Consider the following 26,066-nt stretch of genomic DNA (forward strand, 5'->3'; position numbering starts at 1 on the left):
TAAGTGTTGCTAATCTCTGACAAATTTGCGAAATTTGATTAAATGGAGTAAATCCGGGGAGCCCCTGGGTAGTTGCCTGGTTGGTAATCCAGCTTTGGTCTGGAGTCAGAGAATGATGGTCTCACTTCCAACATCAAACTTGGAGTGATTTAACAATTTGCTGCTTTGAATTAATCCCTGTGGGAAAACTCTGTATTTGGCCCTTGCCAACTATTTAGGAACACAGCAGCCATAGTGCAGGGCCCAACCAAATCCAGTTCTGGGGCAACTATTTCATGGGGTCAAGGGCAGTAATACAAAAACATCATGTTACCATTCATTCACTTTGGATAATTGGCAAAAAATCTAATTTCAAAGACCATAACTTTCCCACCAGAGATTAAAGAAGTGACAGAGGCATTATTTACCCTGTTTCTAAATGGGAATTTGACTCTCTTCTCACATTTCTTGGAAGAAGGGTAAATAGATATATTTTATGTATCACCTACATTATGCGAGTAGCGTTTGGGCTCTGAAAAAATATGACAAGTGTTCAAAATGCATTAAAAATCCATTTTATGATCCAAAATGTGGCCATTAAATTGTCAAAAGAATAGTTTAATTTCAAATTTAAGTAAAATTATTCTGTTTTCACAGGGAACCCATAATTAAACTTTATTTTACCATTGTATGAATTGTACATCACTAGGCTAAGGAATCTCTTAACACAATCAGTTAAACTCTGTCGCCATCAGGTGGATCTTATACTGTAACTACAACAGGAGCTGTACCCAGTCTCCAGTTGGACTCTACTGTTGGCCATGGTTATCATTTTGTAGTTGTGCTTAATTAAATACTCTACTTGAAGCATGAACAGATTATGATGCAGGTCCCTGGGCACAGCCATTTAAATGGTCCCTCATGAACAAGACACCCAGGCTGAGAGAGACAAAATGATTACAGACCAGTTGTGACATTTGTGGTCATTGTGAGTCTTTTATGGCTATTTTGCGTCTCTTTGTGGTGAATTGTTTCGTGTCTTGTCCAGTAGCTCATAATTGGTATGCTGGAGTGGAAAACAAACTCACCTTTATTAAGGTTTCTGTTGTCATTCAATGAGGAAAAACTATAATGAAGTAATGTAATAATATAACATTGATTAAAGTGGATCAAACATAGCTAATCTTTAATGTTTAATGAGGAATCCACAATGAATTATTTTAATCACAAAGTATAAGAATACAATAATTACAATTTTTTTCCTAAACTTCACTTTTGTTTCTCAGCACTGTGCCCTCATGTATTTATAAAATACTTATGGTGGGCCTATAATTTATTTCTCCTTTCCTCCTATTTCTCCTGTCCAAAGTGTAACTGCCTTGTTTCCCATAGTCTTGTTTCTTCTCCTTTAGGCTACCCACACCTACATACCAGTGTACTGTATGGAGATCAGTGAAGCTGAAAGGTTATGTAACAGGTTTCAGCTCACGTTCTTGTCACGTTCAGGAAGGATCTCGTCCAACACTAATCTATCCACAGAGAAAATACAATAAACATATTAATTACGGATTTGGATATTGGTTGCAACCTTTTTTTATGCGACTTGCTGGTAATATAGGCTAGGCCTAATGCAAAGAACAATTCATAACTTTTTGTGCTCAATTAAACACGCTAACCGTTGATATTAAAGATCCTGGACGTATGTATGTGTAATAAGAGAAAAAAAAATTAAAAACATAAACTTATAAAAAATAATAATATGAATTAATGCGCATAGGGTGTAAATAATAGAAAATAAAAACTAGAATGAATGAATGAATGAATGAATAAGTAGATAGATAGATAGATAGATAGATAGATAGATAGATAGATAGATAAACATAAATTGGTCTAAAATTTAGGGGCGCGGAAACTGACTGACGTAGAGCCAAGAATGCCGCGTTATCTGCTGTTTTGACCAATGAAAAAAGCGGTATGCAAATGACAGGTTCTCGTAGGAAGTGGAATCGGAGATGTCAGAGCTGCTGTTGCTAGCCTCGGCTCTGTGAATCAGAGGGCGTCCAACACAGAGCAAACAAACAAACAAAAAACAAACTAAAGAAATGCCACGAATATAAATACTACATTTTAAGCAGCAAGGAGCTGTTTCTTTTTTTTCCTCCAGGCTAAGGTAAGTAAGCTAAAGATGCTGCTGTGTGTTGAGTGTGGTTTGGTGTCGATGCTCGGGTTGATGCTGCCTCGTTACATCGATAATTAACGGAAGAAGTCGAACCGTTAAATGTTCTGTATCTAAAGATAGTCTGTAAAAAAAAACAACGGTTTAAAAGAAAACGTGTATAATGGGGCTGCTTTTCGTATATGTGATGCTGTAAGCTGAAAATACTGCCTAAATATATCAGGGTGGCCAGCAAAGTCGTCCAAAAGGCGACATGGTTTTTTCATTTTGTGGACCAGCAGGGCGGCTGGCCTTCTCTGACAACCACAACACAGATGCACAGGTTAACGTCCTTTTAGCCTTTTTTCTTCCTCCCTAAATGTACGTATTCATAACCTTTTTCTTTTTCTCGACTTAATAACAGTAACTAACCTAAGAACAACATGTGCCCTTGTGGTTGTAAACGCCTCTCCGCTTGTTGTGAGTCGTGACAAAGAAGGTAGAGCTAATATTTTCAGCGCATTTGCATCGTTTAGCAGTTTAATGACACAGAGTGACTTATAATAAACACTTTTTCTGAGCTACATACGACTGTCTGATATACTCACTGTATTTGCTTGCAGTGGATGAAACGGGTATTAGCTGTGTACGTGGATATGGGGCGGGTTATTCAATTAAGCTAATTTTATGCAGCCGGGGGATATTTCTGAGTTAGAGTTAGTTTGTGACAAGACACTGGAATAACAACTAAAGTGCAACGATTAGTTGATAACTATTCTCATAATGGAATAATCGTTTCGGTCATTTTTAAAGATCATAATGACAAAACCAGCTGATTCGAGCTTCTCAAAATTGGCTTCTCTTTCTTTAGTTTTATACTTCTGTTCTTTTATTCTGTAATTTCACAGCTGACATGGATGGCTTTGTTAAATTCATTCTTGACATAACGGTAAACTGAATGTCTTTGGGTTTTGGATTGGGGTTCAGTGGATTTGTTTGTGATTTATTTTTCTGCTCCTCAGGTTTGACCACATCACTGTGACGTATTGTCAGACTTTTGGAACAAGATATTATTGGATTTTAATTTGAACATAAAATGTAAGTAAAGCTATTTTTTTTAACTTGGTATTTTGCAACCTGGTCATAACAATATAAAACACTCTATTTTTGTGAAATCCTGTACCACAACTTCCCTTTTTCGTCTTAGTAGGAAATACTTTGGCTTTTCTGTACATTTTACACTTCCTGTTTTTTAATTCTGTAATTTCACAGCTCAGATGACTTTGTTTCATTTAAAAAAAAATCTGTAAACCTTTCAGTGAATGCTTTAATGTATAACTGTATTGGTTAATTGTATTACAAGCCATGTAACTCACTATTGAAACTCAGTGTGCCCGCTGAGGTAATGCCAGCACCTCAGTTTTCTATGTAGCAAGGCTTCCTATTGATACTGTGTAAGCTGTAATGCAATTAAGTTGAGTGTATTAAATAACTGACTGTTCTTTGTCTGACTTTGTTGCTCTCACTCTTTATTCTCACAGATCTGTTGCTGCAACGCCTTTGGTTCAGAGAGGAATATTTAGGTCAGTCAGACATCATTGAATATTTCTCTTTTCCATTTTTGTGCTTTATCCCATCTCAGACTTAATCACAGTTAACCAAGACCTCAAGAAAATAATTTTATTTATTTCAGTCATATTTAAATACTGAAATGGAGCGCAATTTAGTTCTTAAATCATTAGCTGTGTAAATGAGTAAAAATAGAGTCTATGTTTCTGAAATTTGTGTGTCACAAAAGAAAACACTGAAAGAAGAGTTGTCCCTTGTTTTGTTTTTCAGAATAATCATGAACACCCACGACTCAGACGTGCACACCATCTCTCCAGAGCTGCCAGCAATGTTCGATGGCATGAAGCTGGCAGCGGTGGCCACAGTGCTCTACATCATTGTCCGCTGCTTGAACCTCAAGAGCCCCACTGCGCCACCGGACCTCACCTACCAGGACACGCCTCTCAACCGCTTCCTTCTCAAGTCTTGTCCTCAGCTGACCAAAGAGTGAGTTGCAATCTCAGCTCTGTTTCTGTCACTCAAGGCGTTGCCATGGACATGGTACTGCTGCTAAGCCATCTGGGGCTGCAGTGAAGGTAGCAGTTTGTCTGGCAGTAGTCCCGTCTGTCATCAGACTGTGCTACATGTCTGTACCAGAGATGTCTGGCTTTACCCTCAGTTCTAGCATGAATTAAACACAGGCTGTATTTTTGGGGTTATCCCAAAGGTAGATTGGGTTTGTCACACTTGCAATACAAATATAGACTCATTCACCACAGGGCCAGGAGATTTGCATTCATGATGCTGCTAGTCTCCCCTCAGGATAACTCTGATGTCTATTATAATTTGAATATTCCATTTGAGTTCATAATAACTGATGGAAACTATTGGTTTTTGGAACAGTAACATAATCCTGGTTAGGAACAGAGCTCTAACTTCCTGTAATTTAGAGGAACACCTCTCCCTCCCTCATAAAAGTGTAAACTTAATTGTTTTTCCTGACTGAGCAGCTCTGTCCATGTCCTGTGGTCTGTTGTTGATGTAATAGTCCAGATGAACTTTCAGCTCTATGGGGCGACACTCTCAAGTCTTCATCACGAGTGTCTGCTTATGTAACCAATTGTTACTGAGCCCTTTGCCTTTCAGCTGCAGTGTCAGTGAATGATAAGGCCACATGGATGTTTACATTTGTGTCTGGTTTGTTACCATACCCTCCTTAATAGCCATATTTTGACTCATAGACTCATGTGTCAGTGTGAAGTTTAACTGAGATAACTGGAGCTGGTCAGCATCATCTATGTTATTGAAAAGTCACATTTGTAACGCATAACGACACCCTGCGGTGTTGCATAACAGAGATCAATTACACAGCAGAAAGCATAGGAGGGGTGTTGTGAGGTTAACAGAGTCAACAATGTTCTTGTTTGGGAACATGCACGCAGGAGTTTTGGCTAATGTAGAGGACAACTTGTTTTAATTTTGGCCCTTGATATTAAAGCATCTGTGATGTTACAAGTATCAAGGCAGCAGCCAACAGTAAACAGACCAATACCTGACTAAATATAGTTAAATACAGTCGGGCAATAACAAGAGAAAATACCATTTAAAAGAGAAAGAAAAGACAAATGAGAGCAGTAAAGTCCCTAAGTGGATTTGAGTAAACATCATGCAGTAACTGTAAAGTTTCCCTTTTTTTAGCAAATTGTCAGGACAAGCCATTTAGTCTTTATTTATTGTTAGCAACTGTAGTATTTGGTGTTTTCTCAGCTTGTTGGTATCAAAACCCTCTGACTTCTTCGGACTTTGATCTGGACTTTAGATCTTAGCTGCATCAAACCAAACTGATGTATCCGTTTCTGGACTTTGATCTGGACTTAAGATCTCAGCTGCATCAAACCGAACCAATGTATCTGTTTCCTGTTTCTGTTGCCTAATAGCTTTGAAGCACTCATGCACACACTGTATGAGAAGGAGACATTTACTTCTCTAAAAGGCAAACTGTGTTTCAAATTCAAACAAAACGTTCGCCCCAAAAATCACCAAAATTAAAAAAAAGAAAGAAGAGAGAACAGAACCTGCTCGCCAGGTTTTTTAATATAGAAACTAAGACTCAACAACAAGTTAAATTTGTTATCGTAAAAAATTTATGTTCACATCAATAATAATTGTAAATTGCCATAAAAAGGCACATGCTTTCAATTATTGTCAGTTGAGGAACACAAAATGCTTATCTTCCACCAAGAAGTAAAACTCCTCAGTTACAAAATACAAACTGAGCCTATTAATAGGGATTTTGATGAGAGGAAAAAAATACCAACAGAGAAGTTGTCTGTTGCCTCCCATTGATGACCTCAGATTACCTGACAATGTGCTTATCCTCCTATCCACATTACAACAATGAGGTCATCCTCTTCCTGTAGTCATCGAGTCATAAGCCTGGAGAGTACCTTCTAGAAAAGTGTGGTTGAGCTTCAGATACCCTTCCAGTGCATGCTGGAAGTGATTACATTATCACCAAATGGAAGCAGTCTGCTTTGTGATTGACAATTCTCTTATGTAAGACTGTATTTTCTAGGTGCAGTAATTGTTGGAGCCACAGTAAGAGATGAGGAAACACACTGTTGAAGGGCTTGTGTAACTGTTGATGTAACTTAAGCCTTTGGTCTCTGCAGCTACTTACTGTCTCTGTGTTTTGGTCTCTGTACTGTATACACAACCAGTGTTAGCCTAAAGTTATGCTGATCTTGTGTATCCCATCTCCCATCTCCCAGCAAGGCCCACATTGCACTTTATTGGTAGCAAGTGTGACAAGAAAAAAATCCAGATAGGATGTTATGTAACTGAAGGAAAAAGAGACAGAGACACTCAAATGTTTGCTAATGTATAATTTCCAAACATTGGGAACAAGTCAGGTTTGCCCTGTAGGAGCTTGTGTTTGCAGATGGAGTCTGGTTTGTCTTTAACTGAACCTGTAACTAAAATGTTAATAAATTCCCCTGTGAATAGTTTGACTATACGGGCAGTGTCAGATAAACTGAACATTGACTTGTCACCTTTTTATGTCTACAATATACTATAAAAAGCCAATGAATAGTTGTTTTGGCTGGTGTCCCTATAACTCTTTTTACCAGCCGTTATTATAATATTGCAATGATATGGCTTTCCTTTATTTGATCAGATAGACAACTGAAAAGACACTATCTAAAAAAGGTTTTCCAGTCAAGTTATTCTCAAGCGTTTAGTCTTGGTGTGAAAATAAGATGGTGATTCAGGATAATGCACAACATAAGGCATAATATTTCAAAGGAATATTACGTAATCCAAAGACTTTAACTCCTACAGCTAACTCCTACAGAGGTGTCACTGGAATTCAAGTACACATGCACAGCATAGCTTAGCAAAAGATAGCAACAGTCCGACGTTAAACATTGATATCTGTTCAGAGCATGGAGCAATCTTTCAAAAGCTGCAACAGAAGTGTGCCTTCGTATGCAAACTATGTCCAAAACATTCTCAGGATAACATTCTGCTGATGTCATTTGTGCCTACTAACTTATTGAATGCCTTAGTAGAATGAGCTCATATTTCTACATCAAATTTAATAAAGTCTAATTTTTTGTTTTCCAGATACATTCCTCCCTTACTGTGGGGTAAGAGCGGTCACCTCCAAACGGCACTGTATGGTAAACTTGGTCGGGTGAGCTCCCCTCACCCCAGTGGAATCAGAAAGTATTTACCCATGCAGGATGGGGCCACTGCGACCTTTGACCTCTTTGAGCCACTGGGGGACCATCGAACAGGAGGTAATGCATTTGATCAAGATCTCTTTACCAACATTTTTATACTGTTAGTTGCTGTTATTTGGATAATACCAAACACAGAAACCTCATATACAGTATTTTGTAGTTCTTAGTTGTATATTCTAAATCTGTTTCTTTACATTGAAATTCTGTGACTGCTCATTCTCTTTCTAGACTTATTGATCTTAAATGAGGTGTACCATGTCCGTAATGCATTTGAGTGTGGACAGATTTAAAGATGGATTCCTTTCTTGGATGTCTCAGCTGAACCTTGACCCCATCACCTTACTATTTCCATTCTATTTTGCTGAGGCTATATTTGACAGACTCACAGCCCAATTCTACAGCTGCAGTGCTTTGTCTTTGATGTGCTATTTAGGAGGGTGACATACACTCCTTCTTATCTGTGCTTACTTATTTCTCATTGGAAAATATCTATCCTGTCCATCTGCCTCTTTCACCAGGTGACATCACCATGGTGATATGCCCTGGTATTGGTAACCATAGTGAGAAGCATTATATCCGAACCTTTGTGGATTACGCCCAGAAGGACGGTTACCGCTGTGCTGTGCTGAACCATCTTGGAGCTCTTCCCAACATCGAGCTTACCTCTCCACGAATGTTCACTTATGGTGAGACCAAGGAGCTGACTTCAGTCACTCTTTTAATTGCAGGAGTGTCTAAGAATGATAACCCTGTTTTTAAAATGAAAAAAGGACTTGATTTAGACTGATCACTAATGCCATCATCACTTTTGCCTCGGCCTATTGCTCTCATCCAATTGTCTAGTGTGGTTGAGGCTTAAGAAACTGGGCAGAAGCCACTCTCATATTAGTTAAATTAAAGCATTTTTAAAAAATTATATTCTTTGATAGCACCATAACTTCATTTTGACATAATCTGGTTTAGTCAGAGGTGTTTTAATGATTTAATAATTTAATTTGCCTTCATTTAGACTTAGAGTATTTAGAGTATAGCATTATTTCCAGGTAAAAATGAAAAAGCTATATGAGCTTGTGTTTGACCCTAAAGCTCCCAGAATTAGACATAATAGACTTGAGCTTATTTTAAAGGGTCTGATAGAGACATACATTTAATACTCTGAGCTAAAGGCACCTTCAGCTGGAACTGCTTAGCAGAGAAGAATGCTCCGTCTAACAGAGATGTTACCCAGTATTGATTGGTAACACTACACTGTTTCTCTTACAGGGTGCACATGGGAGTTTGCAGCCATGGTTGGTTACATTAAGCGGACATATCCTCAGACCCAGCTTATTGTAGTTGGCTTCAGTCTGGGTGGAAACATCGTATGCAAGTTCCTGGGCGAGAACAGGACGAACCAGGAGCGAGTGCTGTGTTGTGTCAGTGTCTGTCAGGGGTACAGTGCTCTCAGGTGGGTTGCTGTCCTCTCATCTTTTAATTAAAATGCATTGTATCATCGAAGTCCCTTTATTAATAACTCTGGCACTTGATGTACACACAAATATAATCACATGTTAAGTCCTGGGTTTACCAAACATCTCTTAAGAGCTGTAAAATCATTCTGCTATGCTGTTTTTCTAGTGTTATCTTAATTGATAGTTTAGCACTTGTCTTTTGTCATTTCAAAGAACTTCGGTCAAACACAAGCAAAAAGACAGACAGGTTGTAAAAACTTTCCCTAAAGCCATCCGCCTTGGAGCGCTGGTAAATGCTCTGAACTGGTTGTTCTAGTCATTTGTGTTAAACCCGGTCCACTGTGCTTTCTATTTGATGTATTTTCATGAAAATCTTTTTTATTTGATTAGACAGGCACAATGCAGAAAGAGTAGGCCTGCGTAATGTGATGAACTGAACTGGCTGTCTAAAAATGTTCACAGTAAAAATTTTGCATACACAGTCACATTTTGTGGAGGACAACCCAATGACTGACAGTGTTGTATTTAAATCACTAGTCCATGTGGGTGTTTTAGAGTGGACTATGCTGTGTTGATTTGGACTGAGCCACACCTTCTGTGTTTTAAATGTCAGTGTCTTTTGGCAGGCATGACAGGTTAGGTCTGTTGAAGTTTGGGTGTAGGCAGTAAGGGAAGGTTGTGTTGAAGAGACTGGCCTTTTATGATGTTGGATTTGCAGTTTTTTTCCTCTTAATGAATTCTTCTTTCAAATCAGCCTCCAAACTTACGCTGGCCCTTACGTCAGCATTCCTTGAGAACTGGGGCTATTGCTCTTTTCCACAAATAGTGTGAGACTAATAAGTCATACCACACAAATGGAATGGAAATGTCAAAAGGAAAATTGAAAACATTTTCTGATGGTCAGTTATTTGTTGAATATCATTAGCTGTTATGTTGCTTCAGCCTGTGTCTGTCTGTGAGTGGCATATTAATGCCCGACACCGTTGCTGCTCTCCACCAGCGTGACTCTTTGTCCAGTGGATTACACAGGACATTGAGTGTGTTGTTTGGAATGCAGACAGGCTGCACAAAGCTAACTTCCTGTATGTTTGTCTGCATCTCTCAGGGCTCAGGAAACATTCCTACAGTGGGATCAGTTCAGACGCTTCTATAACTTTCTCATGGCTGACAACATGAAGAAAATCATCCTCTCACACAGGTATAACTGTTTGTCCTGCATATGAAGCACAAATACTCTTTCATTACTGTAAGGTTCTATCCACATGTTTCTTATTTTTACATAGCTGTTTTCTGGTGTTTGCCAAAGACAGTACTCATAACTTCGTGACAGACAATATAACAGACAACATGGTTTGTCAATTCTCTGAACGTTCCCTAAACGTCCACATGAAAACTATGACCCCTCCTGTTGATACAGCAAAGAGGTTTTCAATGCATCTTGATCACAGACAGATTGAGATTGTATTGGACTGCAAAGAGAATATGGTTTAGGTTTATTGTGCCTGTGAGTTTCACTCAAAAGTAAGGGTGAAAATAAGTTTACACGAGTTGCACCATCTTGAATTCTTTTTACTTTGTCTCTTAGTTATTAATGGTGAATGGATTTGTAGCAGTATTGTTATATTATTTGGAGATATTGGTTGGAAGCTTTTGCAGTTTTTTTTCTAAGTCAAGGGGAGGGTCCAAATAAAATATTGACAACACCATGGCAACACTTTGTTTTTAAAAGTTAAACATATGGTTCAGTCCCACTCCCCCACCCTAATAATTTGCATACAGCCCCTTACTGCATATTAATGCTGCATTGCATTAGTGGTTAATTAATTTACTTCAATTGTGTGTGTGTTTTTACATGTTACAGGCACAGTCTGTTTGGAGGAAGCTCAGTTAAAATGATAGATGCAGATCTTAGTCGGCTATACACAGCGACTTCCCTAATGCAGATTGATGACAACATCATGAGGTATGTGCAACAATTTGAGATTGCCTTCATAGCTTTCATTGTTTTGATGAAGTAGATAACGGATCTGAGTTTTTGGATATCCTTATCTGTATTTTACTTGTTATCTACATAGTGTTAATCCATTTGTCAATGTTGAGAATCTGAAATATCAAACAGGTTTCTATTATCTTCTAGAGATAATAATGACGACTTTTTCTTTGGGTTTCAACAGAAAATTCCACGGCCACAGCTCTCTCAAAGAGTACTATGAGAAGGAGAGTTGTGTTCATTATATTCACAATGTAAGAACCACATTTTCATACACCTCACATCATCTCATATTTTGTTTCTCTTTTTGATCCGTTTGTGTATTTGATGTGTGGATTTTTATTATTTTCTTCTTTTCAGGTAAATGTGCCACTGCTGCTAGTGAACTCTGCAGATGATCCTCTGGTTCACGACTCACTGCTCACTATCCCTCGCACACTAGCAGGTAACTAACAGCATGTGTCATGACAACAGCAGCATTACTAAACCCTAGTGTTAAAAAATGCTTAGAAGCTGTTTTAACCATCTTCATCTTAGCAAACAAAGTTATTATCTGTTATTGACCATTTGTATATTTCATATTCTGCTCACATTTCAGTGATACTGACTCACCTAGATCCAAGTATGCATCTTAGTTTAAAACCAGCTAAAATTAACAGCTACCAGATGTATTGGTTTGTTTTAACTACATTTTCAAAGAAATGTAGTAAACTGGGTCTTCTCTTGGCAATGTTAGCTCAGAATGAGGTTCCACTAATAAAAAGTGAAGAAAAAATATATTATATATGAAATATATATTATATAATATAGTATTTTTATAATCTGATTTTGAATATCACTGACAATCTGAAAAATTAATAATGCTCAATTATACAAAATTTTTAATACTGCAGACTAATTCCCAGATTTCTAAAACCATATAAACCAAAAATAATGTCTTTATTCCAGACAGTGCACTCTGTACCTGCAGACAGATCGTGGTACATTTGTAGTTGATTTTCTGTTGAGTCATGTTTTTTTTAAACGCAACAGGCTTGTCCTGTCAGACTAATGGTGGCAGCTGATGTCTCAGATTTGGTTCTCAAAAAATATGTCTGCAGTCTCTAAGGGCCTTCTGATGTGTTGGCTCCGCACCCTGAGCGGGGCAGGGTGTGGCACAGAGGTCAAGTCTATGATTAATGTCTTCCTTTTTTTTAATAGCAGCTGTAACAATCACTCACACATACAGCTGAGGGTCCCTCTATCTGTTTAAAGTGAGTTTAACTCCTTCACAGGCTCCCAAAGTTAAAGATTTTATCCTGGAAAAACTGCAGAAAGTTCAAACCTCATTTTCACAAATATAAAGAGGCAGTCTGCTGTTTGACTGCCTGCACATTACATGGTGCCTATCAAGCTGTCTTTCTCCCCAGCCTGTGCTATATTTAAACTTACTGACCACGTTAACTATTTTTGGAAAAGGAAAATCCCTCATTAAAGGGTGTGTGTGTGTGGGTGGATGAGTCCTGACTGGAAGTACAAGTGATTGTACCTTACATGTGTCTCGAGACAGCAACACTTACTGAAAAGAGGATCAGCTGCCCCTTTGCTTTAAAATGTGACACAGTGACTGTGACACATGATTACTGGGAAAGGACTCAACAGAAATAAACTTGCTGTGTTGGAGCTATAATTAGCTTAGATAAAAAATGTTTGATAAGAAGTTTACAGCTTAGTATCAAGTCAGTTACACGGAAGTAAAAGTTACATTTGGTACAAGAAGGTATACTCGCTCTGATAGTGTTCATGTGCTGAATGTTGTTGTGATACTATGTTGGATAAAGTTTGAATACGACTGCCGCACCAGGAGAAGACATAACGGGTTTTAAACAGTGGAACAAAGTAAACACTTGAACTAATAATTTATTAGTCATAGTTGGATAGTAAGTGATATGCCCATTTGTTTGTCCTCAAACCTTCTGCGCCCTGTTGTAAGTACGAGCTGTTCTCCAGAGTGTTCTATTCCCACCTGTCACTCAATGCCTGGTGAGATGGTGGCTGTGGGTCTGGATGAGCACTCACTTGTCCCAGGGCAGATCAGCAGCTGTCATGAACAGTGCACTGTGGTGACAGCCCTGTGGGATCTTAATCACTAGTCAACCGCATCAGGCTCCCCCACTAACCCAGATGAGAGCTAGAGAATAAAGAGATCCAGGCCAATCCCTTTCAGGAGACCACCCTGCCTGGATTGCCCGCAGCTGCAGCATGAGGTTCATACAGCAATCAGAAAGAGATTAATGCTCTGTCTGCAATGTAGAAATGCTGTACTTTGAGTTTCAGGGTTTATTTTTCGTGAATGAAATAAAAACGGTAGGAATTCACTTGGAAACACAGTGTCAGCCATCACCCATAGGTCTCTTAAGGAGATTTCACTACAAGGTCAAAATATATGTGGACACCAGAGCATTGCACATGTATGATTATTGAACATCTTACATTCCAAAACGATGAGCTATAAAGTGGCTGCTGTAATAGCCTCCACTCTCCTAAAAGGCTTTCCACAACATACGGCTGCAGTGGTTCGCTCCCACTCAGCCGCAGGAGCATTAATGAGGTTCAATACTGATAAGTCATCATCTAAGTTCATCCTAGGGTAAGGCAAAGTTCTTCCACAGAAAACTTGAAAAAAGCATTTCTTTATGGACCTCTTTTGTACACAAAGGCATGGGCAGACACTTCCACATACTTCTGGTCAACCTGAGAAACCTGTCAGTCAAGGAAAAACTGTTTCAAGTGTTTATATCCTATAATATTCAAAATCACCTCCAAGTTACACATTGGAACAACTAACCTGTTAACCTTTCTTAACTTAGCCATTCAGATCCCGATTTTTAATTTAAGAGGGCAGCAGTGGATTTCTTTCATTCACTTGAGTCTCGGTTTACAATGGAACTTAATGACTGGCTCAAACGTTGAACAGTGATAGTTGCCACGTCATCATAGTTGAGTCCGGCTGTTATCTGTTCGACCATGCAAACCCACCCGCACTATCTATATCAGTCATAGAATAATAATCCCTGGCAAGTCCATATTTGGGCGTGTGTCCAGTGTTGGTTCTCAGATACTGATGAGTAAACATTTTACAGAAGCCTAATTACTGTGTGATGTGTCACTCTTTAGCAAAGAAGCAGAATGTGGTCTTTGCCCTGACGCTACACGGAGGCCACCTGGGCTTCTTTGAGGGAGCGGTGCTTTTCCCTCAGCCCCTCACCTGGATGGACAAAGTGATTGTGGGATTCGCCAATTCCATGTGCCAGTGGGAGAAACAGAAACCACCGTGCCAAAGTGGCCACCTGAGGGAGAGCTCCTGCGCAGAGGAAAAAGCTTAAACCTCTGACTTCTGTACCTCTCTTACTCGTCCTCTTCCCTCTCACCGTCTCCAACACCAATGTCCCAGCACTGAGGAGACACCTGAACTAAACCTTAAACTGCTCTCTCTCCTCTGCCTTCTCCTCTGGTGCTACTCACCTCCACCGACCCACACTCCTCCACGCCTTCACCACAGTTCCCCCTTTGTAACCACCATCACCTTACAGTATGTGAAGGAACAAAAACAACTAACTGCCTTTGTCCTCGTTTCCCTTGCGAGAACTTTGACTTCAGACCAGGACCATTTTGTTTCTTTACATGTACACAACAATGATCCTTGGCTAATGGAGGCGTTGACCAAATATGACGGGAGATGACATTGAGCTGGCACGGAAAGGAAAGTGAGAGCACCACTTTAGAGTAGTCCAGTGAAAAACAAGAGCACACAAGAAGCCTCTTATTACAGTAAACAAGGACTGTGCTGCAGAAGGTGCCCATTTCTTGCACCTGTAAGAAGCTCACTGCTTATCACCGCCAAGGCCATATAGCCTAGTCTGCTGTCTTAACCAACGCAGCATCTTTGTAGTATGTATGTATGTAACTCACAGATGTAGTTTGTATGTCTGTGTGTGCCTGTGTAGACTGAGAGTTAAAGACCCGTGACGGAGCATGTGACCTTTGTGTTTGGTTGGTGTAATCCAAATTCTCTGTTCTTGGTCCATTGGCCCTTATAATGTCTGTTCCTTTGGGTGAACCGTTGCTCTGTTGTTTGTGGAAAGTGTTCAGTAGAAAAAAGATTATGGTGGGATTTTTACACATTATTTCCAGCTCATAACATCCTCCAGGCACTTATGTTTAACACTTGAAATGAAAGTGTTCAGTGCTTACCAGACATGACCAGGGATCAACCCCAGATGGGATTCACACACATTCCCTTGGTCGCATTCTATCACTTTGATTCAATGCACTTTAAACCCTGTTTGCCACAATCTATTCTTTCCTTTACTAACTCATTAATTGAGGCGTAGTCATGGAGATTATTTATTTAGTTTAACTCTCCTTGTGACAGAGAGGAAGAACTGAAGGGAGCGAGGATGATAACGTGAAGTTAGATGACTCAAATGTTCCCCGTGTTGTCTCTTGTCGGTGTCTTTGAGCCCTCTTACTCTTTCGTCTGCCTGTGATCAGCTGCAGGTGCAGCACGGACACAAACCTATTGCTGTCACTGTATAAAGGCTAATACTCAACCCTGTACATTTAATGCAAACACACTTTTGCATTTTCCAACAGATGATCCTGTGGTTTTGAAATGTGGAAAATGCAGTCTACTGATTGGCCAGTGGTGCTGTTAAAGGGAACATTCGTCAGATTTTTTGTTTTTTATAATCTGAGCTGGGAGGTGTGATGAGTAGGAGGGCTGAGGATACCAAGGCTAAACCAAATGTTTATTTTAGTGGATTGTTTGTAAAATACTGGTGATTGTTGTATTGTATAATTAGATGGAGAACACTGCATGCGCGAAAGAAGAGACTGATTTTAATGCAAGGGAATATTTTTGTTTCAAAGACTGCATTGAAAAGCATTTCCTGTTTTCTTGACTGGGCCGAGTGTTAAAGCTGCTGCAACGCAGCAGTAGCTGCGCAGACTGATAGTTCAAATTTATCACAAACCTGGTTTGATAAAATCTTACTGCAGCACTGGGACCTGTGGACTTTCCAAAACCTGAATCTGACTGAGAAGCTTTTGCAAACCTTGATATAATGGCCCAGGAATTTGCTTCCAAGGCCAAGTAAGTCTGTTATCTAAAACCTGCAAACAAACACTGTGATGAGACAGATGGGTGGTTTGAGATGACCAACAGATACACAACAGTGCATCTTATAAGGCTATTTAGGCCAAGGTTAGTGTTTATAAGACCTGGCAAGTTGTTGCGTTTATTCCAGTTGCAGGAAGTTTTGCATGTCAGGGCAGTTGGTGTAATAGCACACATTGTCAATCATTGACGTGCAGAATATCAGAAAGAACCAAAAACCTCTATTTCCTAAACAGCTTTTCAGTTTTTGTTTACATTCAGATGTTGACTCTGACTCTGCGAACAAAACATGGGGAACTGGAATAAAGTCATAAATTAATTCTTGGAGATAGTAGTTTGAGTTGAGATTTTTTTTTTAAACAACAGAATAATACTATTATAGTAAATATGATCACTACTGAAATCACATCACGACACAGTTTAAGGAGATCTGTTGGTTTTTGAGATGGTTTAAACTTAACCTCCTTTGTTGGAGATTATTCTGCGGGAACACTATGAAATCCAGGCATTAATCTCACCAGTGCTGACTTTGCTAAAATTAAGAATAGTGATTTACCAACCCAACTTTATCCCTCTCAAGGCAGAGTATCGTCCAAACAAAATACTGATCTGATACCCACACTTGGAATCTGTACACCACACTGTGTGGCACTGTAAGGTAAAATGAGACCAGAGATCGCTGTGGTTGAAAGTCAGCAGCCTGTCATGACTGAATTAATGAAATTGAAAGTGGACACACTGAAATCTATAAAGAGATTGACTTTGAAACTGTATTTAATAGGGATCATTGAGATCGAGGCCGATTGGTGTTTTGGTTGGTGCGTCTCGAATTGGAACGACTGTCATCCTGCACTGTTCAAACAACAGATCACTGTTGCCATCTGTTGTCAGAGAGAACTAACTGCAACTGCCAGTCATTGATGGCAAACATCCTCTCAGTCACCCACAGTGACATTATACAGTTCATGGATCTCTCTGTCCTCAGCTCTCATTTCAACAACAACAACAAAAAAAAAACGTTGAGATTTATTCTGACACCAGCACAAACCCAGTTTCTGCAGTGAGAGCCATTTGTGTTCTTTTTAAGACTTTTGCGTCGCCCCGATTTTGCACAAAAATGCAGGTTTAGATGTATTATTTGGATGTATGTTTTTTTTTTTTTTTTTTTTTTTTTTTTTTTTTTTTTTTTTTTCTAGTTGATTATTTTGGATATGTTCTTTTTGTATTTTGTATTGTTGTTATTATGACCTTGTGTTATTGTGCAAATGCATCAGAGCGTGAGTGCTGTTGAGTAAACATGCAGTAAGTGTATACTGTGTCATATCAGCACCTCTGATTGACTAAAAACCAAAACTTCTTCACTTTAACAATGAAAAAGCAAAAATAAATATATAAAGATAGTGTTTATTCAAATATTTGAGGGACCAGGGAGGAAAAATAAAGGCAATAATCAATCAGGAGGGATTCTCTTCTCATGCTAATGTGACAGGAAACGGTGTCAAAGTCTATTAGCCCAAAACATGTCACATACATTAAGATAATTTTCTCATTGAGTTTGGGATCGGACATGTGTTTTATTGTGCTGATATAAAAATGTGCTCCACTGTATTTATCCTAACCCCTGTGCTTCAAGCATCTTTTTTTTTCAAGCTTGTGGGCTCATGTTTAATTGCTGTAAACTGAGGAAGTTGAATATAAATCTCAAGTGACTTAAAGTGTCAGTGAATCCAAAAATACACCTTGGATTGGGGGTGAGTGTTGTGTTCTTCTAAAAATATTCTTCAGTTGAAATCTTAAAAGCCTACGCAAGTTAAGATGAGAGCCCACAGTATGTTAACCTACAGTAACCATTATTCAGCTTTAATTTTTTGTTTACAGACATTTTTATGCTGAAAGACAGTTAAGGGATGTGGTGACAAGAAGGAGCACACATAGTCACACAACATATTGTACTCTGATAGTAAACACTGGGTGTTTTTGTTGGAGAAAAGCAGTGGTGTGTGTGATCTAATTATGCGAGGAAATATGGTTATTGTGTTCCAAAATAAATTATTTTCTCAAGAGAAAGCCAGTTTCCTTTTTACGGTCGGATGTTTCTTTAAAATCTCTTTAACATAAATGTCGTAATAGAATCTGTTATCTGGTTGATATCAAGGTTTATTGCTAACATGGCTAAATACTTGGCTAAAGGATTTAAAGATGTGGGTTAGCATGACCTGGACTTCTGACATAAGAGCCATCAGATGGTCAAAAACTGTTCAAATACCTTCAGATCAGCTGTTTCCTTCTTGTAATTTGAATAAACTGTTTAATCAATTTTATGAAAGTGACATTTAAAAAAAACTGGAATACACAAAAGTATGTAGTACATGCAGCTAATGTCAAAATAAACTGCAAACTGACTGATGTTCGCGGAGCAGATGTAAAGAACCTTCAGGGAGGAAAACACTGACTGTCTGTGGTTCAGCCTGAAATCTAGCCTGACCAGGACGGCAGGGAGTGGTCAGTGATGTCTATGGTAACCTCCTGTAGGTCAGACTAGTTTAAACCACCTTTATGGTCCAGATTTAGCTTAAAACAGGTCTGATAGGTTTATGAGGAAAGTCTGGTTTAAACTCGTTTTCTGAAAGACGCATCATGTTAGCAGAAATAACAGGAAGAACACATTATAAAAATGGTGATTCATATAAAACTACAGACACACAAAAAAACTATTTTATTGAACATTTCCCAATCCAATGCGCGCTGCAGAATGGATCTTTGTGGTACATCAGGCATCTGTGTGCAACAACACAAACAAGGCTGTTGAGACAAAGAAGTGTTTCCATGGCACTGCATCAGGAGGCTCCGGCTCCTAAACAACAATCAAATGCAGGCATATCCATCATCAGTTTCCCCTCCTCGTACCTTTGTAAAATTCACCCTTAATAATTGAAATACACAACTGTTCTCCTTCATCTGACAGCATTGTTGGCACAAGACACTTCTATATGTTGTGAAATTCATTTTTAAGGCGAAGAACACCAAACCAAACTCAGTCTGACCTCATCACATTATAAACTCTCTCATCCTCCCTGTGCTTGGACTGTAACAATCACAAGAGGAGCGTAACTTGTCAGAACTATAAAATCACAAACGTTAACCATCAGTTACTCTCTCTGTAATATCTAAACATCCTTTTTCGTTCCTGTTTCTATCACCATATATTACTCATTTGCAAAACCATCCCCCTGCTCCTAACTCTAGATACTTCTTTTTGCTCATAGGAACTGCCTGAATATTAATAATAAAAATAACAATATCAACCTAGCTTCAAAGTAGACCACATGTCTGATCTGATCACAAAAAAAGCATCTAGGGTGAAGGACACTATGACTCCTGGGTTTGAAAAGGGAGGACTGTTTCAGAGAGCAGTGTCTTCAGAGCCAAAAATCTTGGTGGCGATGGCCTGGCAGTCAGCAACAGAGGCTTTCCCATCAAAATCTGCTGGCAGGATGTCTGCATCGAATTCTTTCAAGTAGTTATCCAGCTCGTCACCGTGAACAAAGACCTGAGGAGAGATGCAACTTGTTCAGATGAGAGAAAACTGTCAGAAAAAAAAAAACCCAGAAACAAACTTGAAGCGTTGATAGCAGCTGTCCGCACCCTCTCCAGCAGTTTGCTCTTCATGAAGGGTTTCACCACGTTGTACGTGGTGGTGAAGTACCAGGGCTGGTGAGTAACGTGGACCGCCTTGAAACGGGCGGGGAAGGAGTCCTGCAGGAGTACACACACACACACATACACACACACACACACACACACACACAAGAGACAGCGAAAGATTTGAATATTCACAGTTCTGACATTCCACATCAAGAAATCCTGGGCTTCCCTCTCCAGTCTGATCTGACCTGCAGCATGTCCACCATCTTCTTGAGCTCAGCCGGCTTAATTCCTGAGGCATGCTGCATGGTGAAGCCCTTGAAGTTCTCGATCAGGACAAAGCCGTTGATCTGGGTCTCTTCATTTTCAAGCAACTTCTCCAGGATCACACAGTATGCTCTCAAGATCTGTGACATACACACACACACACACACACACACACACACACACAAACAAACAACTACTTTGGAAAAAATTTTCAAAATTCATTTCAACTGTACATTTACATTTAGGGAAATAACATATTTTGTTGATTTTTGAAGTGAAAAGAAGTAGATAAAACCCTGCAGCAAACACACATTCAAAATGAGAATGCATAGTTACTCCCTCTTTGGCAGAAATCACAGCTTGCAGCAAAGAGTCTTTCTGTCCTTGATTCTTCCTGCAGATCGCGTCAAGTTCTGAGATATTTTTAGCTGCCATGAACAAAGCATGTTTCAGATCTACCCACTGATTTTCATTGATGTTCAAGTCAGGGGGACTGTGAAGACTTCAGCTTGTCTTTTGTGGAAGTCGTTCATGGTGGATTTTGAGGTCTACTTTGGATCATTGTGTTGTAGAAGCCAGCCTCTTCTCAGTTTCATGCTCTTTCACTGACTGCAGGACATTTTCAATCCAGAATTTGCTGATATTTAATGGAATCCATCTCTATCTGTGCGGTGTTTCCTGTTCCACTGGCTGTCAAACAACCACAAATGCAGAATATTTCCACCCCCATGCTTAACATTAGTCAAAGTGGAGGGAGTTGATAAGTACTAACTTAGTATGGGGCCCAAAATTGATCTGAAGTTGAATGAAGAAAGGCTATTTTTAATATCTCTTTGTATTCACTTCTTTTCCCTTCACAAATCAACAAAATACGTAATTTGACCCAAACTTTTGCATATACCTGTGTATCAAAGAAGTTTGATTTACAGCTACCTCATCGAATGTGATCTCCTCCAGGTCCCAGTTCTCGATGTTGAAGAGCAGGACCACACGGCCGTACTTGTCTCTGCTGGGCAGAACCACAGGGTAGCCCGCCTCGATGGTGCTGCGGACCGCCTCAGGGGTCAGGTTCTCAAACAGCTCGGGATACTCTTTCCTGAAGCGCACATAACCTAGAACAAGGGTCTGCGGTTAGGGATAGATTTTTTTCAGCATTGTTCAATAGGGGGGGCAACGCAGCTCTACAGGCAGATGCAGCTTTATATGCATTTTTTTATTTTGGACAAGTTTATTTCTTTTTAGAATAAAACAGATTTATAAAACTTGTTATTTTAGGGATGTGTCCATGGACAGATATTATGTTATTTTTCCCATTAGGTCAGTGAGTGCAAAGAGAGTTACAGCAGCTTAATCATGCAAAAGTGTTGACGCACGCTATGAATGGTAAAACTTCAGCTTTCATTGTAGAGCCAAGTCATTTTGTTGGAGGGCCCGTTTTGGCCCACATGCCGGCACTATTTGCTCACACACACCTGTACATCATCACTGAAAGATCAGCTGCACTCCCTTATTGGTTCACACAGTGCATAACTGCTCAGTGCAGGTTGTTATGTCAAACACAATGACACCACTGTCTTAGTGCATATTCAGTGCTGCACTGAGCCTCTTCATACCGAGGAACCAATTACCCCACAGTTAATGTGTGTGCATGTGATATAGTCCATCTGCATGTGCATGTTGTGTGTGTGTGTGTGTGTGTGTGTGTGTGTGTGCGCGCTTGTGTGCATGTACTGAGCAAGTAGCAATTAACCCTACAGAACAAGTTCACATTCCCATCACATTCCCCTCTCACATTAATAAGTTCTCCTGCTTTATTCATAAATGTGTGTGTTTTATTGTGACTCTGTCAGTGCAAGGACCAAATATTCAAATGACAATAGCAAGATGTGGGGAAAAAAAAGAAATGTGATGTAATTTGTCCAGGTATTTCTTGCTGTGCATACGTCAGACATCAGGTTTTATAGTATTAGATCACAGTTTGGGATTACTGACTTATTTTGTATAAATATGGCTGAGTGCAGATCACAGCTGGGATAATAGTTAGGGTTATTGCATTTTACTATATTTTTGGTCATCAAGAAGATTGAAAAATAAAGTGCACACACACACACACACACACACACACACACACACACACACACACACACACACACACACACACAAACAGTAAGCAAGTCAAATTCATGGCCTCTTCTCACAGGAGTGTCAAGCCACTCTGCTTTTTCATCTTCTCTCCTCTCCCAGACCAACACAATCAGCACAGGCGTTGTGACGTTCCCAGCAGAACACTGTGGGTTCACAAGAAAAAGTAAACTTGCTGTCCCATTTGGACACAAAGGAGGGCTTTGTGAGGGGAAACTCAGAAGCATCGCAAAGCTCCCAATTAATGAACATATGCCTCCCTGTCTCAGTGATGGGTAGGATTCATGCAAACGAGGAGCACAAAAGAGGTCTCACGCTCCATTACCGAAGCTATTGGAAAATGTCCGCAGACACTGAATCAAAAACAAACGGATGCCAAAATAATAAAATTCACTTCTGGTAATATAAAGAGTGGGGGGGGGGGTCCCCTTTCCCATTCTGAATCTCAGAACTGAGACAGAAGTCACTGATATGAAGCCGCATGGACCATCAGGTGGATTCCTGTGTTACTCACCCTTCAGGAGCTCGTGGGCTCTGACAACATCGAACTTGCGGGCTCTGAGGAAGCGCAGCAGCAGAGAGTCAGGTTTGTCCCCGAAGCGCTCCAGCACCAGTTTGGCCAGGTCGTCTCCGTCCGCCGCTCGGTCCTTCATCATGGCTCGCAGGTCCTTCAGTGATGATGCCCGCCTCTCATCCGTCTCATTCAGCTCATCCTTCGCCTTGAGGAAAAACACAGGAGACACATATTGATCTAATATTCAGATTTTCTCATCTGTACATGCTACTAACCAATTTTTTTTTTTTAACCTTTTGCACAGTGTGGCCAGGCAGTTTGTGGCAAGGCCCAAACACTGGCCCATGATCCTTCACTGTCAAATGCTCCAGCTTGGACCTCATGGCCTGCTCCTCCTCTGACACCATACGGAAAGATCCAGTCTGCATAAAGATGAGTGTAAAACGTTTTTAAAAAGAAAACATCATACTTCCTTATGCAGGTTATTATCTATCATCAGATAATCAGTTTTTTGAGTCATTCTTTAAAATGTATTTTAAATTGCTTTATTGCTTGATTACTTGAATGGCAGCTCAATACATTGAGCGTAAGTTTTTGTTTAGTATAACAAATGGTCACACAGATACACCAGCACACATGCACCTGAGACCTACAACCCATCTGAGCCAGAGCAGACCCCAAACGATGCACACCAGTGAGCGGCTGGTTAAGCTGCTTCACATGATTACTGAAAGGACTTCTAAAGCCACTTCTTAAAAACAGCTTAAGGGTCCATCCCAGAGTCCAGCATCTAGTGGCATAATAACAGCATTAAGCAGCATCATGCGCTGACAGTCAAACCTCCAAGAGTTGATGCTTTTATCTCACGTCCAAGATATTTAACCACTGAACTGCAGCCAGACAAACTGACTCTCGAGTACTTTCTTTGAATTGTTGCAGAGTGATTAAACTTACAGCAGCCATGGTTGCAGCGTCTCTCAGCGGCTTCACCAACACTGTGAAGAAAGAAGGATTGGTACAAACAAAACATAAGCCCATCAAACCGTGAAGTCTTTCTTTCTACATCGTCAGGTAGTGTTGTAGAATATGTGGCTCAGTGAAGTCCAAATGTTGAAAATGGAGAGTGGTTTCTTTACTCATCAGTGGAGCAGACATCCTGTCATATAACAGCTAACAAAACATTAGATATCTGCTAAGCTCTACTCTCCCAGAAACCTGAATCAGCCCAGTTTGTTTCTCATGTATTCCCTATATATTTCTAAATTTCCTGAATCCTGACAGACTCTGTTGAAATAATGAAAATAGAAATTTTCTGTTTGCTGAAAAGTTAAAAAAAATTCTTAACCCATTTCTCAAGTTGTGAATGTATTTCCTAAAACAAGCAGCAAGACATGACATATGTCCCTGCTCTTTTTGTAAAACAAAAACTATAATAATGGACATTTTAATGAATATGCAGAAACATCAATATATTACGACATATGATTTAATTTTACATTTTAGTTAATGTACAAATTGAGCAAGAAAATCCATTTTTGTTTGGATAAGGAAACAGAGTATTCCCACTCTAACTGCAATCTAAAAATAGACCTACATTAACTGGACATGGCTCGTTGAAAGTACACACAGTATTGCTGATCAAGCAGTCTCATTCAAAACAGTCTTCTAAAAAAATGGAAACATTTCAAAAACAGATATGGCCACATAATGTTAACTGAGTATGATATAAAGTCATATAGTGATGTTGATATTGGTTGATTTAAAGCCATTTAACCAAGAATCATGACAGTTCAACTCCAGCAAAACTGTGTGTTGTCAGCCACCAGTTAGTGTGTAAGACTTGTCACGTATTATATATGGACACTCATACATATACATAAACAAAACATACAATGCATGGGCACTGAGATTACACTACACATTTCTTTCATTAGAATAAATTATAGTTATCTGGCATTCAGCATCCAATGTGAATAAGCATTGCTTATCACACCAGTTTTGTTTTATTAATGACTTTTATCATTTCATTTTATATTTCCAGATCTATCTAGGGATCATTTCAGCTGAAGAGCTGAGCAGCCTTACCTTAAACAGACGGGATGAGAGAAGTGGACGGAGTGGCAAAGGAGTCAACAGGAGGGGAGAGGACCAAGAGGGGAGGAGTTACTGAAATCGTCACTCAGAGTAGGATTACAATGACACAGTGGATTACAATGAGCGGCTAATCTACATGATGCAAACTGTGAGGGGAAGGGGGAGCGAGGATGGAGGAGGAGAGGTGTATGACACTGGCCCGGACTATCACTGTAGTCCTATGGAGCAAAAACACAACAGCACTGAAGAAAACACATGAAACTATTTGGACAGAAATGACAAGATGTCAGAAATCGCACCAACAACAACAAAAAAATCATTAACAAAAAAACACAAAGAAAAAAGAAAATGTAATCATATTTATGAAAACACAAGGAAATTATATAAAGCTAATTGACAGAAATAGTAAAAGAAAACATAAAAACATTTTTAAGAAAACACAACAATCCAGAAAAACGTGTTAACAAACCAGAAAACACAGCAACATTTTAGAAAACACTATATATTTTGTGCCTCTGGGCCACCGTACTTTGAACTGGCGGTTGAGCAAAACGCCGCTGATGAAGATTTGTCCACATTACATAACTGCGACATCGACACGTAACTTTATTTTGAAACTTAAGCATGGAATAAGTTGTTATGTGATTTTTATGTTTTTCATTCAAGCTCAACTCACAGTATATTATTTATTTAACTCTTAAACTTTATATATTGTATGAAATGGAAGAATTCGTCTCTTACATCCCTCGTATCTCCGCTGTTAGGCCTGGCGTGGCGGCTGTCACCTGGTCAGCACGTGACATGAAAGGTTGGATTTGCCTGTAGAAATGTCATATGAGCGAGATGACCACCTGTGAAGGAGAACTCACACTTTCAGATCCACATTACACATTCCTCTCTGCACATTCTTTAAAATCCTCATGTGAGGGTCCCTCTTGTTTTGCGTCCCAGATTATGGATTACTTATCCATGATCGCACAACATCAGACAATTTTCTTCTCTTTTAGTATCATTAATTGAGATTGAATTGAATTGCAAATCAAATCATGTTTCCCTTTAGGTTTTGGGGCTTGATGGAGATTTTGTCATGTATCTATTATTCATTTTACTGCCTTGAATAATCTTATGTGTTAGTCACTTGCAGAAATGTACATTTTTACGTACATGCCAGTTGCTCGGTTCATCTGTCACATTGGTCCAGACTGAAATATTTCATCAGCTGTTGGATGGGCGGCCATTTTTTTCAGACAGTCATGGTCCCAAGCGGATGAATCAAGGCCATAAAATAATTGTGTTTAATTTCTAACACTTATGTGAGTGTTTCAGATTTTAAGCTTTGTATGCAATTCACAATCTGGATGAGACCTGTTAGGGGGT

At 39.5% G+C, this 26,066-nt stretch overlaps 2 protein-coding genes across 2 annotated transcripts; one reads left to right on the forward strand and one right to left on the reverse strand.

Moving 5' to 3' along the window:
* Positions 1 to 1,961: 1,961 nt before the first annotated feature.
* Positions 1,962 to 18,094, forward strand: LOC111661134 (monoacylglycerol lipase ABHD2). The gene is made up of 12 exons (XM_023414601.2): positions 1,962 to 2,149; positions 3,157 to 3,232; positions 3,676 to 3,717; positions 3,974 to 4,189; positions 7,310 to 7,485; positions 7,947 to 8,114; positions 8,692 to 8,875; positions 9,985 to 10,077; positions 10,741 to 10,842; positions 11,054 to 11,123; positions 11,230 to 11,314; positions 14,026 to 18,094. The coding sequence occupies exons 4-12, from the start codon at positions 3,981 to 3,983 to the stop codon at positions 14,232 to 14,234; spliced, it is 1,296 nt and encodes a 431-aa protein (XP_023270369.1). The 5' UTR covers positions 1,962 to 2,149; positions 3,157 to 3,232; positions 3,676 to 3,717; positions 3,974 to 3,980; the 3' UTR covers positions 14,235 to 18,094.
* A 634-nt stretch (positions 18,095 to 18,728) lies between these two features.
* rlbp1a (retinaldehyde binding protein 1a) lies at positions 18,729 to 24,853 on the reverse strand. Its single transcript, XM_023414603.2, has 8 exons — positions 24,681 to 24,853; positions 23,550 to 23,590; positions 22,889 to 23,017; positions 22,596 to 22,800; positions 20,873 to 21,051; positions 19,921 to 20,079; positions 19,673 to 19,783; positions 18,729 to 19,577 (listed from the first exon to the last, which is right to left on the reverse strand). The coding sequence occupies exons 2-8, from the start codon at positions 23,556 to 23,558 to the stop codon at positions 19,431 to 19,433; spliced, it is 939 nt and encodes a 312-aa protein (XP_023270371.1). The 5' UTR covers positions 23,559 to 23,590; positions 24,681 to 24,853; the 3' UTR covers positions 18,729 to 19,430.
* Positions 24,854 to 26,066: the final 1,213 nt, after the last annotated feature.

This window comes from Seriola lalandi, unplaced genomic scaffold (assembly GCF_002814215.2).
Source record: "Seriola lalandi dorsalis isolate HSWRI2012SDOR001 ecotype SW California unplaced genomic scaffold, Sedor1 jcf7180002054537, whole genome shotgun sequence".
Lineage (NCBI taxonomy): Eukaryota > Metazoa > Chordata > Actinopteri > Carangiformes > Carangidae > Seriola > Seriola lalandi.

Bases quoted from the DNA above. Each gene is read 5' to 3' on its own strand.
- LOC111661134 (XM_023414601.2), top strand. From the start codon at position 3,981: ATGAACACCCACGACTCAGACGTGCACACCATCTCTCCAGAGCTGCCA. The intron at 7,486-7,946 runs GTAATGCATTTG...CTCTTTCACCAG, and splicing joins GGGGGACCATCGAACAGGAG to GTGACATCACCATGGTGATA. The intron at 11,124-11,229 runs GTAAGAACCACA...TCTTCTTTTCAG, and splicing joins GTGTTCATTATATTCACAAT to GTAAATGTGCCACTGCTGCT.
- rlbp1a (XM_023414603.2), bottom strand. The intron at 20,080-20,872 runs GTAGCTGTAAAT...TGTATGTCACAG, and splicing joins AGGAGATCACATTCGATGAG to ATCTTGAGAGCATACTGTGT. The intron at 19,784-19,920 runs GTCAGATCAGAC...GTACTCCTGCAG, and splicing joins AGATGGTGGACATGCTGCAG to GACTCCTTCCCCGCCCGTTT.